Source organism: Oreochromis aureus, linkage group 18 (genome assembly GCF_013358895.1).
Source record: "Oreochromis aureus strain Israel breed Guangdong linkage group 18, ZZ_aureus, whole genome shotgun sequence".
NCBI classification, from domain to species: domain Eukaryota; kingdom Metazoa; phylum Chordata; class Actinopteri; order Cichliformes; family Cichlidae; genus Oreochromis; species Oreochromis aureus.
The window spans coordinates 20,754,335-20,777,224 of record NC_052959.1 but is presented as its reverse complement, the minus strand read 5'-3'; the positions used below and the strand labels follow the sequence as shown (position 1 = coordinate 20,777,224).

At 37.3% G+C, this 22,890-nt stretch overlaps 1 protein-coding gene and 1 long non-coding RNA gene across 4 annotated transcripts; both read right to left on the bottom strand.

Annotated features, from left to right (window-relative positions):
• Positions 1–5,622: 5,622 nt before the first annotated feature.
• LOC120434174 (C-C chemokine receptor type 4-like) lies at positions 5,623–7,526 on the bottom strand. Its single transcript, XM_039601748.1, has 2 exons — positions 7,205–7,526; positions 5,623–6,185 (listed from the first exon to the last, which is right to left on the bottom strand). The coding sequence occupies exons 1-2, from the start codon at positions 7,205–7,207 to the stop codon at positions 5,763–5,765; spliced, it is 426 nt and encodes a 141-aa protein (XP_039457682.1). The 5' UTR covers positions 7,208–7,526; the 3' UTR covers positions 5,623–5,762.
• Positions 7,527–16,090: 8,564 nt separating this feature from the next.
• Positions 16,091–17,048, bottom strand: LOC120434502. 3 transcript variants are annotated; one of them, XR_005609128.1, is made up of 3 exons: positions 17,005–17,048; positions 16,754–16,865; positions 16,091–16,631 (listed from the first exon to the last, which is right to left on the bottom strand). It is a non-coding gene; the product is annotated as an uncharacterized LOC120434502 (long non-coding RNA). The 3 variants fall into 3 exon arrangements; XR_005609127.1 differs by having other exon boundaries at positions 16,754–16,862; XR_005609126.1 differs by lacking the exon at positions 17,005–17,048 and having other exon boundaries at positions 16,754–16,921.
• Positions 17,049–22,890: the final 5,842 nt, after the last annotated feature.

Sequence of the window (22,890 nt, the reverse complement as noted above, 5' to 3'; positions counted from 1 at the left end):
AGACAAAACAACGACGGGTACTCATCTCTGAAATCAACCAAAACATTCTGGAGCTGAAAACAGTCCTCACATTGTTCATATGTTCATATCTATGGCGTGAATTGGATCCAGATATACTGGCAGTTAGTTTATTTTATAAGCTGAGACAGATTTTTCAAGATTAGGCAGTCTGTCAAATAACAAATCCGAATAATTCTTTTTTTTGATGGGGAAAAAGAATAATGCCCTGTGGCTGAAGAGACCTCTCTCAAACAGAGTACAACAAGGCTACATCAATGTGTAGAGACCAGGTGTTTATAGATGAGCAGTTGTTTCCCTTCCCACAACTTCAGAGCTGAAGCTTACATAGTAATTATTATGCATAATAAACTTCAGATTTTGTTATTTTGCCCCAGCTCAGTCTTCTCAAAACCTGGGAAGTCCTTCTCTGAGCTTTCAACTTCCTTTTTAATCAAAAGCAACTATAAGAAGTTAATTTCTTAAATGATGATTTAGTGCTCAGATGTGTTTTTCTTCTAACTCTTTTAAAGCATTTAATTTATCCAAAAATGAAATATCAAAGCTGTTTGTTTTTTCTGGGTCTCAGAAGGATTTAAAAAAAACTGGGTAACCTTTCTTTTTTACTTTGATAAGAAATAATTGTCTATAGGTACGCTGTTTTAATCAAAGCTGACAGCAGAGCACAACATAGATTAATGAATATATTAATTAATCAATAAAGATTAATGAACACTTAAAAACACACATTTTAAATTAACATAAATGAGAGACATAAAGGAGACTCATATCTGTGATCACTACAGAAATCAGGTGAACAGGAAAAGAAATGTGCACTGAGCAGCAGGAGAGTGAAAACCCCAAAATGATAACCTGTATTATGTAAGGCTGTTATCAGACCTAAATCTTTGAAACTCAAGTCACAAACTAACTAATCACATATCAGTTCCTTAGTTCAGGAAGCTGTGGTTACATTTCATTACACAGGAAAAGGCTTTTCAGCAGCAAGTTGGTTGACTCAGAAGAAAATCTGTACAACCTAACTAGCCAACGCAATATGTTACATTATAATATCTTAAAATAATCAAGGCTTCTTAGGAACTTTATTCCGACATGAAGTCTCACTTGTTAACTGACTAGGGAGGTAATGTGTTTTCAGCCATTGTGCTTATGGTTTACACACATCACAACTAAAACAAACCATATGTTGCCTGAAATGAAGGCCCTTTTGATGCTTCTGTTTCCGTATGTTTGTGTATGAATGTGACCCCAGCTCTGACACCAACAGAGGAAATGATTAAACTAACAGATTATGATTAACAACTTCTACAGTCACTGATGAGTTCTGTTTTTTCTTGAGAATTTGTGAGGATGTCTCTGAAGCATTCAAGATAACTTGAATTTTGTTATTTTTAATCTGATATTAAGAGCTGCTTGAGTACATCTCCCCAACAGGCTTCGCATCAGTAGGCGAGGTAAGTAAACTGTTCACACATGCAAATAAGTACATTTGGCTTAGAGAACAGTTTCCTTTATTTAAGACATACAACGTGATTTTATGAGTAATTTGCTTATTTAGGCATATTAGTTACTGCATTTAGATCACCCAGAGAACTTCATATGAAAATGTTTTATGCTTGATGAATTGTACATTGATGGCAACCTGCCACACTTGCCTTGTATGTCCTGACCCATTGCAGATTCCTTACCGTGTATCAGTCGATATGCCCTTGGATATTTCAGCCTATTCCAGTCTCACTTCTTGGAGAATCTGAATCTATTTAAGTTTGTGGAGATAAAGTCACCCTCTACCAGGAAACAACATAAAATAGCCTGGGTTTTTATTAGTTCCATTTCACTGCATGTGCCCTCCATAGCAGATTCAAGCTAAATTAAGATTAAGATTAAGATTAAGATGGCCTTTATTAGTCCCACAGGTGGGAAATTTGTTTTGTTACAGCAAAAGTGCAAAGTTATGTAGCAGAAATTAGAAAACACTGGAATGCAATAAAATAAAATAAAATAAAATACTATGTACAATAGAATAAAATAGAATAGAATAATATATACAATAGAATAAAATAGAAATACAAATACTATATACAACTGAGTAGGAAAATACAAAAACACAACTTCGTCAGAAGAAGAATTGAAGAAGAAGAATTGCACATATAGTAGTCTTATTGCACATGTATGATTACATGTGCAATAAGATTGTGCAATACATGTGCAATAAGATTATGATTACATGTATAATTAATGTATTGCATACATTAATTAGAATTAGAATTTAGATTCAAATATTTGTATTCTTATGTAGTAATATTATTTTAACATTATATTAATATAGCACGAGATTCAGTTACCTTTATACTAAAATGGTTAGTAGAATTGAACTTCAAGAAGCTACTTTTACTCTCTCACTTTGAGTATATTTTAGAGCCTCTACTTTTTCACACTTTTTGTTTTGTTTTTTACTTGAGTAAAGAAGTTGTTTCAGTATTTTGTCCCCAGCAATTTTCAACTCAGGTATCTGTACTTCGACCTAAGTAAAGAAAGTCTATACTTTTGCCACTTCTGTTCAGGCTGACAATTAATGCATGTAATTATACAGGATTTACTCTCTTCTGAGACTGAGCCAAATGCTGCAAAACTGATCACACACAAGTTCAAATAGATAATGACCCAAAGCATACTGCAAGCAAATTAAAGAGTACCTTTAATTTATCTTCCAATGGTCAAGTCACCTGATCTTAACTCAATAGACAATGCTTGTTGACTAAAATCAAAGCTGTGACTCTCAAACAGAAAGTAAAGGTGGCTGAAATGGCAGAAAATGACTATCAATGAAATATTTTCAAATATAGCATACCTTTCTATATACCACAAGTAGCAGTGAAATGAATATTTATATATACATATACATCTTTAACTTGTTACATTAAATTCAAAAAAGTTATAATGTCAATGGAAGATGTAATAAGATTTAACATTAAATAAACACAGTTTTTTGTTATAAAAGTATTTACAGATTAAATATGTATTAAATGTAAATAATTTAAACAGCAGAGCTCTGTACACTGAAAGCTACATTCTGAGTAACAGAAGTGTTCAGGCTGCTGCTTCTCTCTTTTTTCCTGCACACATTTTCACAGCACAAGAGATTCAACAGATGCTTTCGCAACTTCTGTGAGAGCATATACAGCAGAGGGTTCATACAGCAGTGAGAATAGGCAAGCATTTCACTAATATGGTAGGCAACTTCTAACTGTTTCTGTACCTTACAATCTTTGTTTGTATTGAGAGCCTTGATTAAAAGCATAATATGGTATGGCACCCAGCAAATGAAAAAGACTGCAACAATACACAACAGCACAGCCACAGTCCTGAACTTCTTTCTGTTTAAACCTTGCAAAACTGTCTTGAGGATGGCAGAATAGCAGAAAATAATGATGGCAAATGGGAGGAAGAATAGCAGTGATACTTGGAGATAACGTCCAAGCTTTTCTTCAGATTCATCATAGCAATAGTTTTTACCATACCAGTGTTGAGTCTTTACTTTCATTGCATCACTCAGGGATGCTGAGATGCTGATGACCCAGGCAGCTATACAGGAACAAATTGCATACTTTTTCCTTTTAGCATGGTTGATCTTTAATTTGTCCAGCACCACAGCAATAAAACGATCCACTGTCATGGCAGTCAGCAGAATGACACTGCTGCACAGCCCAACAAAGAATGCAGCAGTCACGAATTTGCAGACAAAGTCCTCAAAGACCCAGTGGTGTAGGTGATCAACAACCCAGAATCGAAGTGTGGTGGTGAAGATCAAATCAGAGCAGGCCAGGTTCAGGATGAAAATATTCGTGATATTTTTCAGGTTCTCGTAGATGAAAAGAACACATAAGAGGAGACCGTTGCATATGATACTGAGGATGAAGATCAAGATGAAGAAGGGACCAGTTATGGTGGGAACATTAGTATCACAAAGGTATGCAGCACCATCACTCAGTCCGTCATAAGTGGATGTGAAGTTTGCCATTTTCAATTTTCTGGAAAACATAAACACAAACCCACATTTAAAAAAACGTAATTAAACACATTAACTCAACACTTTTCTGTAAACAGAAACTGTTGATTTTAGTTTAAGTTTTTGTATTTTAGGTAAATATAAAAAAGTAATTATGAACCACTGTTGTAATAAAAACAAGTACTGATCAACTTACCGCAAACGTCAACTGCCACGTTTTGCGTTGACTTGCACTGTGATGTAAAAGCTGTGATGTTCTTGAGATAACTAATAGTTCCTTTCCTCATTTCACTTCACACGAAGTCAGAGATACCGCCCTTAACATAAACCACATCTTGAAAAAAATAAATAAATAAAAACCCCCAAAACATTTTTTAAATAACATTGATCTTCTCTTTTAATATTTTTGACATAATTTTACACAAAAAATGTCTGCAAGTATATAAAATATAACATAAATAAAAATGTTTATTTGTGTGTTGTTATGTATGGCATAGTCAGTAGATCAACATGCTATCAAAACTACTACATTAACACAGCACTGAAAGGCTCTTTGAATTAGAATTAAGGATTAGATAATCACAGGTAACTACATCGAAAAAAACATTATGTAATCCAACATGTTACACAACCTCACCCACTGTATTCTTCTTGTTTCAGTTACCCCTCTGCAGTAACTGCTAGGACGTCACTCTGACCACATCAGCCTGAATTCTCTCAGATCTTACAATCTGCATGACGCACTTCACTGCTAACTAGATGTTTTCTGCATATAAGTTTTCTGCACTTCCACTGTACATTTTCTCCTTCCTATTTCCACATCATAATGAACACCCCAAAATTATCTTTAGACATTATAACTTAAACTGCTACATACATACAGTACAGAAGTTCACGCTAGCTATTAACACTGCAGACAGCAACACTACCACTGGGAACAGTTGTTTAGGAATAACATGTTGGCAGTTAATTCCTGATTGAAGCAGATTTTTATTGTACATGTTGTAAAGTCGCAATAAAGATAAAAATATTCTTCTTATAAGAATCATGAATTCATGTTAGAAATTTTGAGAACTGCCCTTGTTAATGAAAAAGATGTCTTTCTTCATCACAGCACCTCTGACAGCACTTCAGCATTTGTTAACGATGTCACTGTGAGCTGGTTTTGCCTACTGTGAAAGCTGTTGTTGTTGTTGTTTGGGGGGGCCTGAAATCTTTAGGAGATTTTTTAGGTGGCTTTTGACTTTAACCCCCACAATCACAGGGTTAAGGCAGCATTGCAAAAAGGCAAAAAGTCGAGTAATCTCAAGCGCGTAATCCAGGTTTTTGCTATATTTACTATCGTCCTCTAATGAGTCACTTTCTCTCGGCCAGTAGGAAAATGACTGCAGAAATATCACTACATTGTAAGGTACCCATCCTACAAGGAAAACAACCATGAGAATAAAAATTAGTTTCAAAGTTTTGTTTCGTCTTCTTTGCACAGGATGAAGCAACCTGCACATAATATGAGTGCAGCACAACGTGAATACCACTGAGGTAATTATAAAGAGGACGTTTTGCTGGTAGATTCCCCACAAGCTCCAAAAAGAATCTGCATATACACAGTACTTTGACTCTGCAACTTTGCTGGCAGCGAAGGCTAGACTGGAAACCAGGATGCTAACTACCCAAATGATCACAGATGCTTCAATACTGTAAAAACCTGCAGTTGAAATAATGTCAGACAGAGGCTTTAGAATGATCCATAACAGTGAGCAGTCATCAGGATGAGGAGGATACCGCTGCTGTAGAATCCAAGGCAGAAGATAAAGTTCACTATTTTGCATGCATGCTCCCCTAAGGTCCATCCGTGCATGTTGTAGTCAGCCCAGAAGGGCAGAGAAGCTGTGAAGAAGAGATCTGATACAGCCAGATTCAGGATGAAGGTGTTGATGAGGGATTTCAAATTCTCAAACTTGACCAGCACCACGAGGACCAGGATGTTGCCAAAGATGCTGAGGATCACCACAATGGAGAAAAACACTGGAGTGAAGATCGCTCCAAACTGGATGACACCTGTTTTGTTGCAGAGTTCATCGTAGTCATAATCATAGGTGTACGGGGTTGAGTCAAGGCTGGTGGTGGTAGTATCTACGGAATCCATTGTATCCACTTTCTTCCAGCATAAAGAGAAGTTTTAAAAAAGGCTGTTAGACAGGTAAATCAAGTAGGTCAGATTTCACAGTCTTACTTAAGGAATTATAATTTTAACACATAACACTTATTTTGTCGCACAATTCATCCTCATAGTAATCATTATAGTAGCTGTCCAAGGTAAAGTCATAGTAATCATCATAGCTGTAAAAAGTGGAGTCCATTGTATCCACTTTCTTCCAGCACAAGAACAAAATCTAATTTAGCTACACTGTAAAATCCAAATTAGTTAGTCAAAAACAAACTGCACAGTAAGACATGATGACATCACGACAACTTCAACTTCATTCGATGTTAATCTATCACGCTCTTTGACTCTGACTACATTCACATATTGTTGTTTCATCACATTATGCTAGTGATATTTAGCCGCTAATTAACATTTTGGATTCATTTGCTGAAGTTAAGATTTCTGTCTCCATCCCAGTGCAGCGGAAGCTGATTTTACATTTTGCTCTGAGATTCATTCAAATTCTTCTAAATCCTGTATGGTCCCAGAAATATGTCCATCTTGCTTCTTTTCACTTTTAATATTCATGGAAAGGTTTTTTGTAAAATGAATTAATGTTATCACGTTTATTACCTACAAATTCAACAAAATTTATGATTTTTTTGGAATTCATATTAGGCAACAAAGCACGACATGAAAAAAAAGATTCATGAAAAATTCAACAACAAGCATATTTTTCCAGTAATAGTGTTTATGTTACTTTAGATAATAATGGTCTGTTAACAAAGATATGTTTTAGGTCAGTGAGCAGCTTTTGTATTAAAATTGTTCAGAAAAAGAAATAAAACAGAGGTTAATCAGTCCATACATATTATTTAAATCATGAACTCAGAGTTGTGACTACCAAGAGGAACAATGTTCAAGAAATTAACCTCAGTTCACATCTAAATCTCATTTTTACCCACACGTACAGGTGCAGTTCAAAATGGGGCTGCAAGAATAACCACAGCAAGCAAATTAGTAGAGCTCACCATCAAAGGTACCCAGCCAACACCACTTTAGGCCTTCAACTTCTAAATGGGACAAAGAGAAAAGGTTTTAATATGTCATCAAAACTAAGAAAACAGTCAAACAGGCTTATACTGTAATTAATCATATTTACAGTATAGCTCACTTATTAATTAATATTGCAACTACAAAAAATACCTCCTTCCATTGGAGCTGAAAGTATACAAAAGTCAGCTCTCCAGTTTATATGCAAAATATACAAAACAAAACTTAATGAAAAATACAAAAATTACAATGTCAAAAACAATCACTCAAAAAAAAATATGCAAAGCAAAAATGATTGAAATGCCTTTCAGTTTAGTACAGAATGAAAGCAAACCTACAAAGAGTGGGTAACTAACCACCCAGGCTTACTATAAACAATTTAGCTGGTACCGCTTTTCATGCGCCATCACTGAGTTTGTTTGAAAGTGCTCGAAGGCAATAAGATGAAGTAAATTTGATGTAAAATTTTCACTTGGCTCTAACATTTCATCAAGTTTATAGTACATAGAAATTTGATAGTTTCTTCTGAAACAGGGAGGAGGTGACCTATACAGTGGGCTTATAACTATGAGCTATAAACAAAACAGTAAACATCTGCAACACAGGGTCCAAAAAAGCACAAGTCTGTTGTCAAGTTCTGTTTTGCAATTTTAACTTATTTTATGTATTTTATGACTATTGCTCTTTTTATTAATTTTGTTCTTCTGTAAGGTGACCTTGGGTTTTTGAAAGGCACCCTCAAATAAAATGTATTGTTATTATTATTATTATTATTGTTATTGTTATTATTATTATTAGTGAGCCATGTGCCTATTCATCTTAGTCGCTATGATGTCTGACAAGAGCTTCCATGTGGTACTGTGGCAGGTTATTGGTCAGTAGTTGGATGGGATCGGTCCCTTCTGGGGGTCCTTGAGGATCAGGACTGTCCGGCCTTTGCTGAGCCATTCCAGGTGTCGCTCATCGACTAGCAGCTGCGTGTGGGTGTGTCTGTGTGAGGGTGGGATGGGGGGTGGGGTTTCAGGTGTTTCTGGTTTTCCTAGTTCCCAGTTTCCAGTTCAAGTTGTGTTTTTCTTGTGTTTAGCATTTTTGTCACAGCAAAATAAATCTGCCTTTCTTAGTTAATCATTTTGAGTTTCGAGTCTTGCATTTGGGGCCTCCCTCTCCCTCCTACACAGCACTCACATGACATTAGGTATGGAGGCAAAATTCACCTTCTACAATGTAAGCAACAAAAAATATTAAATTTTTCGAATTCTCTTTCACTGCTTGTGTTCTTCCTTTAAGGTGAGTAGATTCAGAAAAAATAGAATTTAGATTAGACTAACATTTGTAGTCTCATGTAGTAATATTATTTTATTATCATTTCTATAAGGAGAGATCACTTGGAAGAATTGAACATGATTTATTGTGACAAAGAAATGAATGTAATTCGCGATAAGACTCTGATAAATCCCCAGAGTCTAGACACTGGAGTAAAGATGAAGACTGAGGCTTGAATAGAGCTTTGGCCGAGGTGCCTGAGGTGGAGATGGGGAGGATAGGAGGTGGGTTGCACGAAAAGAGACTCAAAGAAATCAGTCATGTCAGTATTGAGATTGACAGCATGGGAAAGCAGTCGTCATGTAAAGAAAGAAGAACAGAAATATTAATATTAATATTGCAAAAGGTTTAGTTGCTTTTGCAAAGTAGTTTCAAGGAGCTACTTTTTACATTTTTCTTACTTTTAATAGATTTCAGAGCCTTTACTTTCTATTTTTAGGGGCGATCATGGCTCAAGAGTTGGCAGTTCGTCTTTTAATCAGAAGGTTGCCAGTTCGAGTCCTGGCTCCGACAGTCTCGGTCGTCGTGTCCTTGGGTAAGACACTTCACCCGTTGCCTACTGGTGGTGGTCAGAGGGCCTGGTGGCGCCAGTGTCCGGCAGCCTCGCCTCTGTCAGTGCGCCCCAGGGCAGATGTGGCTACAATGTAGCTTGCCATCACCAGTGTGTGAATGTGTGTGTGAGTGGGTGAATGACTGAATGTGTAAAGCACTTTGGGGTCCTTAGGGACTAAGTAAAGCGCTATACAAATACAGGCCATTTACCATTTATTTTTACCTAAATAAAGAAGTTGACTCAGTACTTTCACTTTTACTGGAGTATTTTTTTTATGCAGGTGTCTGTACTTCTACTTAAATAAAGAATGTCATTACTTTGCCACTGCTCTGTTTTGTATCTTACACTGTGATTAATGTTAAATGATCAATGATTTCCCTTCCCTTGAGTCTTTTTCAGGTGGAGAGGTCGCTCCACCTTTGGGAGGACTATTACTTTCTAGTCAAAGGAGTTTGCAAAGAAAAGCGTCTGGACTTCTTTAAGTTGCTTGAAGACGTTTCACCTCTCATCCGAGAAGCTTCTTCAGTTCTAAGGTCAAATGGCCGAGAGTCCCAGATTTAAACCCAGTGGGAGTATCCCCCCAAGGAGGGACAAAGGACCGCCTGGTGATCCTCTAATCACATGCGCCAAGGTGTGAAAGCGGGTGTGGGACCTAATCAGCCAAGGTTTCGGGGGAGCTCATTGTGAAACCTGGCCCCACCTTGTCATGTGAATTCCTGAGGTCAGATGGCCCAGGATGTGAGTGGGCGTTAAGTCGTCTGGGGAGGGAACTCAAAACTGGATTATAGATGGCAGACAGTTGGTGTCATAAACCACCGCCTCTGTTCAAAGATGGTCACTCACAGTGGACATAGATGACTTCTTTCACTCCTCTTTCAAACCATCAACAGATGGTTTGAAAGCGGTGGTTTACGACACCAACTGTGAAACTGAAGATTTCTTTTCTCTAAAATGACACAGATTTTTGCTGTTAGTTTTAGTTTGTTTCATGTTACATAAACCATGCATTCTAGTAAAGTACAAAATTCGAGGAGCAAACACAGCAACTTACTTCAAGCATCACCTGTCAAGTCTTCTGTTGAATTGAGCTGTGCTGACAAAGCTGTAATGTACTTAAACAAATCAGTGTTCCTCTTTTTGTTTTAAATTAAGTCAGAGATGCCTCCTTACCAAACATCACTTTTAAAAAAAAAGTGCAATCCTTTTCTCACATTGAAACTGAAAGTTGAAAATGAAACTCAAACTGACTGTTTGGAACACAAATGTTTGAATATTTTTGTCTCATACTTCAGGGACATATAACTGTGCACAAACATGCTGCACAAATCAGAACACACATAAACATAGATGTATGATTGTTTTTTGTAAAGCATGAAAATGCTGACTATATAATTTTTTTAAAAGCACGATACCAACCATTGTGTTGGTAAGAAAGTATTTCCTGCCGATAAAATGAAATGGGTCCATGATATAATCAAAGTGACAGATTTATGATATCTCTGATGGTATGCCCAGTGTAGTAGATCAACATCTAAAGTTTTCAGTTGTAAAACTGCACCGTTCTACAGCAGGAATAGAAAATATTAAAAGGTATCCCTTTCATATTAAATAAACTTCCACAAGATAAAAAAGTTAGTTTTATTTTTTTTTAAATCAAATGCAATGAGAATACTTTACATGAACTAAAATGTGAAAATAATCATAATATCAAATGTATAAAAAATAACTTTGAAAGTGATTTTTTTGACAACAGAAAATGTAACACATGTAATCATAGTGACCAATCTACAGTATCACTAATACGATGTACAGTATAATCAACTGATCATTTTGGAGTAGTACAAGTATAAAATAGAAGATTCTGATCAGAAAGTATATAACACAGTTAAAAACATTAAGAAAACGTATTGAAACACAACACATTACACAATGTCAAACTGAAATTGTCACTTCTGTTTCTCTTTATATGATGGACACCTTTGCAGTAACTGGTAGAATCCCAGTCTAACCACAGAACACCCTGAATTTTCTGTGGATGAAACACCAGTTGTAGCATTTGTCTTTCTATAAAGCTTGACTAATTGAGTTATTTTTTATTTATTTGCTATTTTGAACCACTCTGTACCAAAGAGGTATACTAGGAGAATGTTGGCTTTCTTTGTCTTACCTGGCTCAACAAAACTTAAAACCACAGTGGGACATAATTAGTATTACAAAGGTGGTTATCAACTTTCACTGGTTGTGTATTCAGCATGTTACCATGGTGATTTAGCCAGGTAAAAAAAAAAGTCACTTTCGTAACAGAAAACTCAGGTCACTAAGCCATTAATCTTGCTTTGTGGTACACCCCTTTGGCATAAAAAAAAGTCAGACTCTATCATTAATTGGTGCCACCCACTTTTTGTTGTTGTTACTGTTGCTTGTACTATTTTAAGTTCAGCTAATTTATCTAATAACTTCTCAAGCATCTACCCGTCTCATCCTAATGCATGCATTGTACAGTAAATTCAAATTTCTTCCGCATTTTGGAGAAGGATGAATGCCATTGGACTGTCAGTTTTAGTCTCATCTCTGCACAGATATAATGTACTGCACGGCATGGGAAGATACCTCCTAAACCTCTGTACTCCTATTAAATGCACCAAAGGGATAAAGCAGCAGTAGATGTGAGTGATGGGATGAATGATCAACCAAGCATAGTGCAATGCATATATCAGTTCATGTGTGTACTCATAAAAATCCAATAGTAGCAAGGACTGTATAAACATGTGGATGCTGTAAGGAGCCAAGCATAGAAAAGTACTGACAGTTATGCCTAAAATCAATTTTGAAGGCTGTTGTTGGCTGTTTATCCTGCCCTGCTTTGCCATTATCCACATGTGAACATAACAGAATGAAGTGATAAGGACAGGAATGAGAAAGAAAAGAAAAATCTGTGTGTAGATTTCAGTGAGTTTCATGGTTAGTGACTACCATGATTTACTTGTTTAGGTCTTGTGATGAAAGTACTGTTGAGGAAATGAAAAAAAAAATCTTATACTGTGAAGATGTTTTTTTTATTTATATATAGTAACATGATTAATGCATTTTGGTACAAATATGTTAGTCAACATAAAAACTAATGCAGTTTAGAATCAATGATCATAAAGTTGAACAGCATAATATTAATGCCTTCAACAGCATTCAGGAAAAATTAAATGTAGAAACAAGAATGTGGAATAAAAAACAGAAGATACTGAATTTCATCTCAAAATAAACCATTTTAAATAAAATGTGTTTAATCAGAATGATATGACATCAGAGATGAATGGCAAATAAAGCAAGTCCACATCGGTTATTGTGAACCAGTGAAGAAAATGGTCACAACATATAATGTTGTTTGCATAACAGCACTGAAGTTCTATTTAATATTCTCTGGTTAATTCATATCGCAGTAATATCAAATTCCACTCCATATTCCTACATTTCCTTACATTTCCTCTATTTCTGTCACAACATTTTTGTTAATAATAAATAAATAATTGTTATAATAAATAATAAATATTAATATTTTATTATTACATGAATCATTTCTCATGAGTTTTATCATCTAATTCAAAAGAGAAAAAAAGCCAAGAAGAGCCTACCTTGTGTGTGCACTCTGTGTTTCTCTCAGTGATTGTGTTGATACACTTACACTTCATACTAATATGACCACAGAAATTTGCTTTCATTGCATTTTTTCCATCTAGCCTATCATGACATGTGTAGAGAGAATAGAGAAGTGAAAACAGCTTCACTGGATTTCAGCAACATTTTATTTTTTTTTTTACAAAACAGCATTGCTAGTAAAAGTGCAGTAGAAAAGTGCAGATTCTTAAACACATACATTTTACTTTTACTTGGCACATTAAAATTAAAAAATGCATGTAATTTGTATTTAATTTCAGGAGAACATAAAAAGATGTCAAATTAAATAAGAATAAACTGCTGTAGAATCAAAGGCAGAAGATAAAGTTCACTATTTTGTCCATTTGTGAATGTTGAATGCTGTAGCCCAAAAGGGTAGACCAGCTGTGAAGAAGAGATACCCGTCAAGTCTACGGTAGCGCAAAGTCTACGGTGACCGTAGACCAGGGGTCGGCAACCCTGGGCACGCGTGCCACAGCTGGCACGCGAAGGGTTAACTGATGGCACGCTCGGTGGGCCGATGATTTTTTTTTTTTTTTTTTTTTGGAGCGGTATAAACAATGAAAGGTGGTGGATTGGCCAGATTCTGGCCGGTGTGTAAAAATAACTCAGTTGTTTGGTGGTGACTATGGCGTAGCTTCCACTGATTCAGTAACATTAGCAAGTGGTGGAGGCCAGCAGGTGGATGAGGGAAAGGGGAGGCAGGAGGAGCAGAGACCCGAGGCAGCACCGGTCAGAGTGTCAGGTGAACTAAACTTCAGGTAAGAAGTTATGACCTGCAGTCTGTCCGGGTCAGATATAAACCAAGTTTAGGTGGAGTTTATTATCGTTGTGCTGACTTTTCACAGTCAGTTACAATAACTCGTGCTGCGTGCTAGCTAGCATGACGGAGTTTTCATCAGCATTGTTGTAGTGAACTTTATTTTATTCATAAGGTTAGTTAGTAGAGTTGCCAACCGTCCCATAAAAAGACGGAATCGTCTCGTATTCAGAGAAAATATTACGCGTTTCGTGTTGAGCTGAAAAGGAACGCAGTTTGTCCCGGACTTCAGCTACAATGGAAAAAGACACAAAGCTGGAGTTAATCTGTCGTTACGCTGCACAGCTGCCTCTTCTTCTCTCATTCTCTCCCTCTCCTGTTGCTACTTCAATCATGAAACTGATCAATGATCAGCTGATCGGCTTTTTCTGGCGCAAGTCCGTCTCTCTTGTTTGAGGGGGACGTTGTTAGCTTTCCACATTCCGACACTTCAAAAGCTTCAGGAGCTTTCCGCTCAGCGCAGCATCAGCACCACGGAGATACACGGATACATCCGTAGACTCGAGACAGAATTCCCAATGCGTTTTGGGACTTTCAGGTGTATGGACCAATGTTTTATTTTCTGATCAAACCAGAAATCTTTAATGAGCAGCTAGATTTGTCTCGTGTTAACTGGCTGAGTTAATGCCAGTTAATGCAACATCGAAGCAGCTGGAATCTACAGCTGTGTGTGTTCATGGAGCTGCATTTTCACCTGCTGGACATCACTACCTGACAAGTTTAACTGTCTTCAGAACATTGCAGAGGCCTTATTGACAGTATTTGGCTCTACATATCTGTGTGAGCAGATTTTCTCTCACATGAAGAGTGTCCTCGCTAGCCGCTCGGAGACCTGTGTCTCTGAGTGGGAGACCAGAGATCACATTAACATGTGTATCCCTGTATTAACAAACATGCCATATTGGCCCAGTTTATTTTACTTATCATTGTTGTGAGGAGACCATAAATAGCATTTGTATTTTCTGTTGTACAGTTCATTTGCTGTCATGGAGTTCTTGTTATTGATAAAAGTGTCTTTTTTTGTTTCGAAATAGCTGATAACTATTTGCTGATAGCTGCCAACATCTGTGAACAAATATAATTCTATAAAGTGGTTCTATATAGTGTGTAACTGTTAATATAGAGTGTTATTAAATTTATTGCTAATGCAATCATATGGCACACTGACCTCACAGGAAATTTTAGATGGCACTCGCCATCAGAAAGGTTGCCTACCCCTGCCATAGACGGTTATGTCTTTTCATTGGCCCAGAGTCTACGGTCACTGTAGACACTGTAGAACTTGGCCCGATCGGTGATTGGTCAAAAGTCTAGGGTGGCAGAAGGGGGAAGAAGGGGATACCTGATTGGTCAAAAGTCTAGAGTGAAAGAAGGGGAAAGAAGAGGCTTGTGATTGGTGAAAAATGTGCAATGAAGGAAACTTCTGTTTTTCATTCAGTCTGTCTTTTTTCTTTATCAGGTGATGTTTCCAGCTCCTCCCACCTGATGCCTGGACTGCTGTCTGTGGTCTTCAGCATGATCACAATGTGTTATTTATTTATTTTGAGTGGTTTACAATGACAGCACAGTAAGCATTATCAGTGTACATACAATAAAAGCATCTAGTTTTTACTCCAACACCGATGAGGATTTTCCTTTGGCTCTTTTGAACCAAAACAGGTTGGAAAATCCCCTGAAATTAACAGCAATTGAGAATGAATTGCTTTCTTTTCTTCTGTGTTATTATGATGTGCAAAGACTAGCCATAACAGGAGTCTTTTAGGTTGCCCCGATGAGACAATGTAATTGTTTTACTTTTATACTGGTAAATTGAGAAGGATTATTCATACCATTGTACTGTCATTTACAGACAAGCAAGAAATTAAAAGCATACCCTGAACTCTTGACCCCCACACGGAGAGACATTGTTGCACTTTGCTGCCATGTTAGGGTCCACTTGTCAAAGGGAAAAGAGTCATAAAATCAGTACAAAGTTGCTATGAGAGATTATCTTTGTATTGTGACGAAGTTTTTAAAGAGGGGTCACTGAATAGTTGATTATGAAAATGGTGTGATCATATCTTTCACAGTCACTAGACCTCAACCAAGACTATCTGGGGGAAATTTGACTGACATAACAGATAGGTAATAGCTCTGTTAGTATTTCCGAATCAATTGCAGGAAACACTGAAGCTGTTGCAGAGGCATGTGTTGTACAAATACCTCAAATACTTGTGTTTGCCACCTACTTGTACACATTGCTTCTGTGGTTCTGGTCTGTTATATGTTTCTACATAGTTGTGTCTTCTGAGCCTGTTGGCAGAGAATGCTATTTGTCTGTAACGCAATAAAAAAAACATATCAAACGTATTTGTCTTTCTATAGATTTTATTTATTTATACTTGTATGTTTTGTCAGTGCCCTTAGGATTATTGTGATGCTGATTCAAAGGAGGTCAGTAAGTCTAAGGCAGATTTAAGCCCAATTTAGGCATTCATTAAGTGAATCCACAACTCACTGTTACTGTAACACAGGACACTTTATTAAAGTGGAGGAAACAGGGATACAGGAAAACAGCACTGCAGGATAGTCAATCAGTGAACTTGTTTATAAATGCAATGTGAGGGGCTTTACATAATCAACTGTGTACAAAAAGTCAAAAGTGCCTGTCAGGTACGCTGGAATCATACACGTTACCATCAACAACATCATCGTGAATGTTACACACTTAAAGAAAGTTTACGAGCAACATGTACTGACAATAGCCATACACGGGTAAATGTGTAGTAAATGGCAGTGCAGTAAATCTGCCTAGTATGATATTAAATACACGATACACTTACTACTTCGTATATCTCACATCATTTGTAACGAGCCACCGAAAGCACCACGTGAAGGTGCGTGGATACCCTCTGTGCCTGAGTGAAGGCAGCAACTCGGCTGAGCAGCTCCTGTGGAGGTTTGGTGAAGACCATACTTCTCACCCGGCCTGCTGACGAGGAGCAGCGGCATGTGGATTTATAACACGAATTGCTAGTGTCGCCGTCATCAGCTGCAGCCACTGAAAAGAGTAGAAATGGGCATAATACATTAGATGTACCCTAAAGTAAAAGAGTTAAATGGGCTATTCAGCCTCGTGTAATTTCAGCTAAATCCAGGAGCGTCTTAGAGTCTATCACTTACCATAAACATAAAAGAAATGCCTGTTTCCATAAAAAATAGCGGATTTGCCGGTGTTCCAGATCAACTGGCGTTGGTCGAACAGATGTGTGGCAGTCTTGCGTTTCAGGAGCTGCTACCGACAAACCAGCAAAAAAAAAAAAAAAAAAAACGCCAAATGTGTCATCTGTGACACTTGTGAGGTTATCTCAAACACACTCCGTCAGTCTTGATGCTGTTGAACAACAAAATGTTTAAAAATGTCGCGAGTTTACCTGGTGATATCCTCATGCGCGACGCGATCGCGAAAACAGCAAACAATTAACACCACGCCGGTGTTGTTCACAGGACAGGAAGAGTAAACGATCGGGGGACTCTTGTCGTCGTTATCGTCCCCCTCGCACGTTTTATTTCTCCGGTTTCAGCGTTTTTGTTTCACAACTAAAGCGTGCAGTTTACTTTGTGTGCACTAACATGGACTCGAGTCAACCAGCGCCACCTCTGGCCAAGTGCCACAGCCTACAGCCAGATCAACTTGTGACACACATCTGCACCACGTTTGAATTCGTTTCATGCACAATACATTTGTACCTTTCAATTGTGTCTGTTTGTGCGTCATGCAAATAAACCTTTGAAAAGAATGAAATGATATCATATATTTATTATTGGCCTACATTTGTACAAAATTCCAAATTACCACTCCAATTGGTCATCATGATTTTAATATTCTCTTTTTCCATAACAGTGAAATACGCCTTGGACAAATATGACACATCAATAGTTCATTAGTGTTGTCACATCACATCCTGTAAGCATCTTCTGTCTGTGTCTTTTCTCTGAAATGAATATTTCCAGCCATTATAAACAATCCATCAACATGGCTGGAGAGTTGGTAGTTATATACAGTCTGTATAAGTGTGGTTAATCTAATGAACATTTGTAAGGAGATGGCAGTTACTGTGAATTCACAGCAGTTACACAGTGATTAGTAATAAACAGAGCCAGTGAGAGTGAGTGGATTGAAGAAAGTCAGTGACTCAGGTATGTCGATTGGTTTGTCATCTGTTTTTGAGTCTGGAGGAGACGTAGAAATCTTTTGTTTTAAATCTAAGTTAGGAAGATTCCTGTTTTAAAACAAGCACCTTTTGTGAGAAATGCAAGAAGTACATCTGCAGAAAGCAAACAGTTACATTCTGTTCATCATGTGGACAAAACTGAAAATGTTGAACATTGAAAAACTGAGAACATTGGGCAAGTTCAAAAGAACTTGCCCAGAAATGTGTTTGTAAGAACGAAAAATCTTTACCAAATTGTTCCTAAAATAGTTATGGAAAGTCTAACTGTTGTATGTCTGTGTTCTACATGTTTATCTAATGGAAAATAAAGTTGCTATTGTCATATTGCAGTTTCTGGACAATTCTGAGTGGATTTGCACAGTATGGGTCAAAATGACCCACAACAAAATCAATGTCATTTTTTTGTTTTTCAACATAATACAAGGATTAATTTCCAAAACGTGCATATGATCTTCAATTTGTAGCAGATCCACTATCACATAGCGGCTGGAGCAGTCTCCATTGGAGGTCAGTCCACTGCTGCCACCTGTGGCCAAGTGCCAGAGCCTACTACTAGATTAACTTGTGACACATCTGCACCTGCTGCTATGATCACATTGAGTAGAGGCTGAGTGGCTGCACTTACCCCTGGTACATCCAAATCTACCCACAAACATGTTGAAAGATGCAATCCCAGCAATGTGGATTGTCAACACTAAAAACAATCAGTAAGCAAAGACAACATGGATCATTTTTTTCTGTTTATTTAGCACCCACAACATTTGTAGTCGCCTTCTGCGCAGGGGAAGTCCACACACACTGTGTGGTACCACTTTCCGCAGAAGGTGCATTCAATCTGCAAGATTGAATGAGATTGTCAGAGTCATTGTCTGACTGTTTATTACTAGTCACCTGCTGCACATTCACAGTAACTGCCATCTCCTTACAAATGTTCATTAGATTAACCACACTTATACAGACTGTATATAACTACCAACTCTCCAGCCATGTTGATGGATTGCCTTTATTGGCTGGAAATATTCATTTCCAGAGAAAAGACACAGACAGAAGATGCTTACAGGATGTGATGTGACAACACCAATGAACTATTGATGTGTCATATTTGTCCAAGGCGTATTTCATTGTTATGGAAAAAGAGAATATTAAAATCATGATGACCAATTGGAGTGGTGATTTCTATGACTTTGTGTATATAATTTGGAATTTTGTACAAATGTAGGCCAATAATAAATATATGATATCATTTCATTCTTTTCAAAGGTTTATTTGCATGACGCACAAACAGACACAATTGAAAGGTACAAATGTATTGTGCATGAAACGAATTCAAACGTGGTGCAGATGTGTGTCACAAGTTGATCTGGCTGTAGGCTGTGGCACTTGGCCAGAGGTGGCGCTGGTTGACTCGAGTCCATGTTAGTGCACACAAAGTAAACTGCACGCTTTAGTTGTGAAACAAAAACGCTGAAACCGGAGAAATAAAATGTGCGAGGGGGACGATAATGACGACAAGAGTCTCCCGATCGTTTACTCTTCCTGTCCTGTGAACAACACCGGCGTGGTGTTAATTGTTTGCCATTTTCGCGATCGCGTCGCGCATGAGGATATCACCAGGTAAACTCCCGTCATTTTTAAACATTTTGTTGTTCAACGGCATCAAGACTGACGGAGTGTGTTTGAGATAACCTCACAAGTGTCACAGATGACACATTTGGCGTTTTTTTTGCTGGTTTGTCGGTAGCAGCTCCTGAAACGCAAGACTGCCACACATCTGTTCGACCAACGCCAGTTGATCTAAACGCCAGTTGATCTGGAACACCGGCTTCTTCGCTGTCCCGCCGTGTGTTGTTGTTTTGGTGACGCAACTTCCGGCGACAGACGATTGGTAGTCTACAGTGGGATTCGACGCTCCTATTGGCCCCGAGTCTACAGTGTCTACGGTCACCGTAGACTCCGGGCCAATGAAAAGACGTAACCGTCTACAGTCACCGTAGACTTCACACTACCGTAGACTCGACTAGTGAGGTTTATAAAGACTTGCGTCATTCGCACAAGCAATTTTTTTGGTTTTCCTATGTAAGTGCTTTCTATTGTAGATATGTTTAGCTTATTTTAGAGTTTGGAAATGTGTTAGATAGAATGTAGAATTATTGTGAGACACTGACACTGCCCTGGATATAAATAAAGGCCTGACTGTGTCATGAACTTAGGAGTAGATCTTAGGAGACCCCCCCCAGTTGAACTGTGAAAGTAAGACAAAGAGGAGTTAATGCTGAGTGGAAATTCCCCAGAGGATACCTGTGTGGGGGTCTCAACATTTGTAACTTGATAACTGTGGTCTGGAAGGGAGATGGGCTTTTATGACCCCTAGGAAGTCACGTACACAGAGACACACACACACAGTGCTTAAACTGTTACATTCACACATCCACATGCACAGCAAATTCTGGTCTTTGGAATAAACTCTCTGGGAGTTCAGATTAACTACATTTGAGTGTACATGCGTGACCATCGAATGAACTCTAGTGCAGAGTTAGAGTAACTCTTTTCTGGGAGTTGATTTTTCAACTCTTTACAGGAGTTAAAACTAAACTCTCATGGAGTTAAATTTCTACTACCATAAAGAGTAAAATGTAACTCATAACTAGAGTTCATTTTGATATTAACTCTTTTATAGTGTTACTCATCAAATGAAAAAAGGTTTTAGGTGACAATTACTACAAAAAGACCATACTGATTATTATGAATGTATGAATTTTATTTATCAAAAATATCATATTCAAAATTCAATGCTGCATGGACTAACATACATTCTGTGTAACAGCACTGTAATAGTGTAACATTCAACATTGAAACAGCAACAATTATGGCAGCTAAACAGTTGAGACATTGTGTGGTCAGATAGGCCTAACATTGGGGAAAAGAAAAAAAAAACTGAATTAAAGAAAAAAAATGACTACAGAATAAGCACTTCTTGTAATGCAGTGTTAACATGAGGAAGACTCTATAAGGTCTCCATTAAGCCAACAAATTAAATAATGCAGCTCTCTGACACAACATACAATTGTGAATCACACCCATATGACATTTGGGCATCAAAACATTTGAAATGTCTTAATTTCTCCCTTTCTAGGACCAGTATCTTCTTAGGAATGGTTTCATTTACCTGAAAAGCATGAAAATGATCATGGAAACACGTTTCATGCTCAACCATAACAAAAACAGCTTTACCATCATGCAAAATGATCGACGTTATCTTACTGAAAACCGGCATGTTTTCATAAGTGCCTGTGCAAACAAAAAGCCCAACACGATATTCAACTCCACTACACTTTACCCAGTTTGTGAGTTTGACAGTGTTCTGTAAATCAACATGAAGACATGGAGATATAATTTCTGAGTATTCTTGTGTTTCAAGTGAACGCATTTTAACTGGACCAGACTCAACTGCTTTTAAACTCATACATTCCCAATGATAAGCTAATGCAAACTGATGTTTCCTTGCAAGTGATACAGTCAAATTCTTAAAGTTCTTAACACAGTCTTTGAAAAATTTGTGTTTGGCTTCAAATCTCATGGTCCAGATATGAATGAGAGGACCAATCTTTCGAATGCACCTTGGATAGTGGACCATGAAATGATGTTTTGGAATTAAGCTGTTTGATGGGTATAGTTCCTTAAAGAGTCTATGGTGTTCAATAATCAGGTGCTTTAAATACACAGTCATTCCTTCAGTGATAGAGTACGAGAAAACTATGTTTAGAATGTGCAACAACAAAAGCAACAAATGCCAGTGCAAATCATCCTCTGGTACCAGGTCACCAAATATCAAAGGTATGTTTGTGATCAAACAAAGTGTTTGTGATGCATTTAAACCTATTCCATGCCCTGCACGATCCAGGTTAATATTCGTTGGTTTATTTTTCTTTTCCATATAGCCGCAATTAAAAGCATATATCCTATTTAACAAGCTATCTTTAGAGATGAAGTATTCAATTAAATATTGAAATAGCAACTTGACTTCATACTGACCAACCCCTTCCAAAATATCATGCATGATGTCAACGGCAAAATTTTCCGCAATATTGAAATATTTTAATGAATTAAGTATACTCTTTCTTTTTATGCCAAATGAAGATGTTAATGTTGGATCATCTACCAAATTATTATAATGTTGGTTATTCAGAATTGGTGATCTAAGAGTTAAACATGGATCATCCTCTGAGAAAACTGATTGAGCTGAAGACTGATCAATTAAGCAAAATCTACAAAATAATTAGCTCTAAATGATTCCAAAAACCCAAGAATGCTATGCATCCCCAAGTATCACCTGTAATTTGTGCCAGAGTACCAAATACAGGAAATTTAGCAAATGGAACAGCAATCCCACTCGTCTCTAATATTTTCAGGTCCTTTACTAAGGGCTTCAGGATTTCATCAATTCCATATTTTTTTGCGTCTTGTGCATAAAATAATGATACCAGATGAATGTTCATTAAAGCCGAATTCAGACTGGGAGGAAGATTTCTAAGGATGAAGTAAAGGCAGCCAACTTTGTGTATACCCTTTTTTGAACCTAAAGGATTTGCACACTCAAATTCATCATAGTACAATTGGACTTGGATAGCAAACTTACTACCTGAAAACAAAGGATGACTTTTGAAGTAGCTTCCATCACAGAAGTCCTGATATGTGTCAGACTGGGTGCATATTTGCATCATCTCACAAATACTTTCATTCTTAAAAATGAACTGGAGTGTTTTCAATATGGGAATATATATGAATTTGTCATTTACTGGGACTTGCTCATAGGTTCCAGTTTTGCTACATCGTCTAGTATCGTATCTTACTCCAAGGTGCAATTCAACTGGCTGTACCATTTCCCACTTATCTCTAAAATATTTTTTACATTTGCTTTCAGAATTCAAGTGACTAAAAGGATTGTCCAAATTTTTAAATAAATCTGCTATGGCTGATCTGGAGGGACTGTCATTCGGTAATAGGGTCAATAATTGTTCCTGAATATTAGATTGCCAATCTCCCACAAATTCCTCTAAGTTCTGAACTGTAGAAAGAACTACAGTA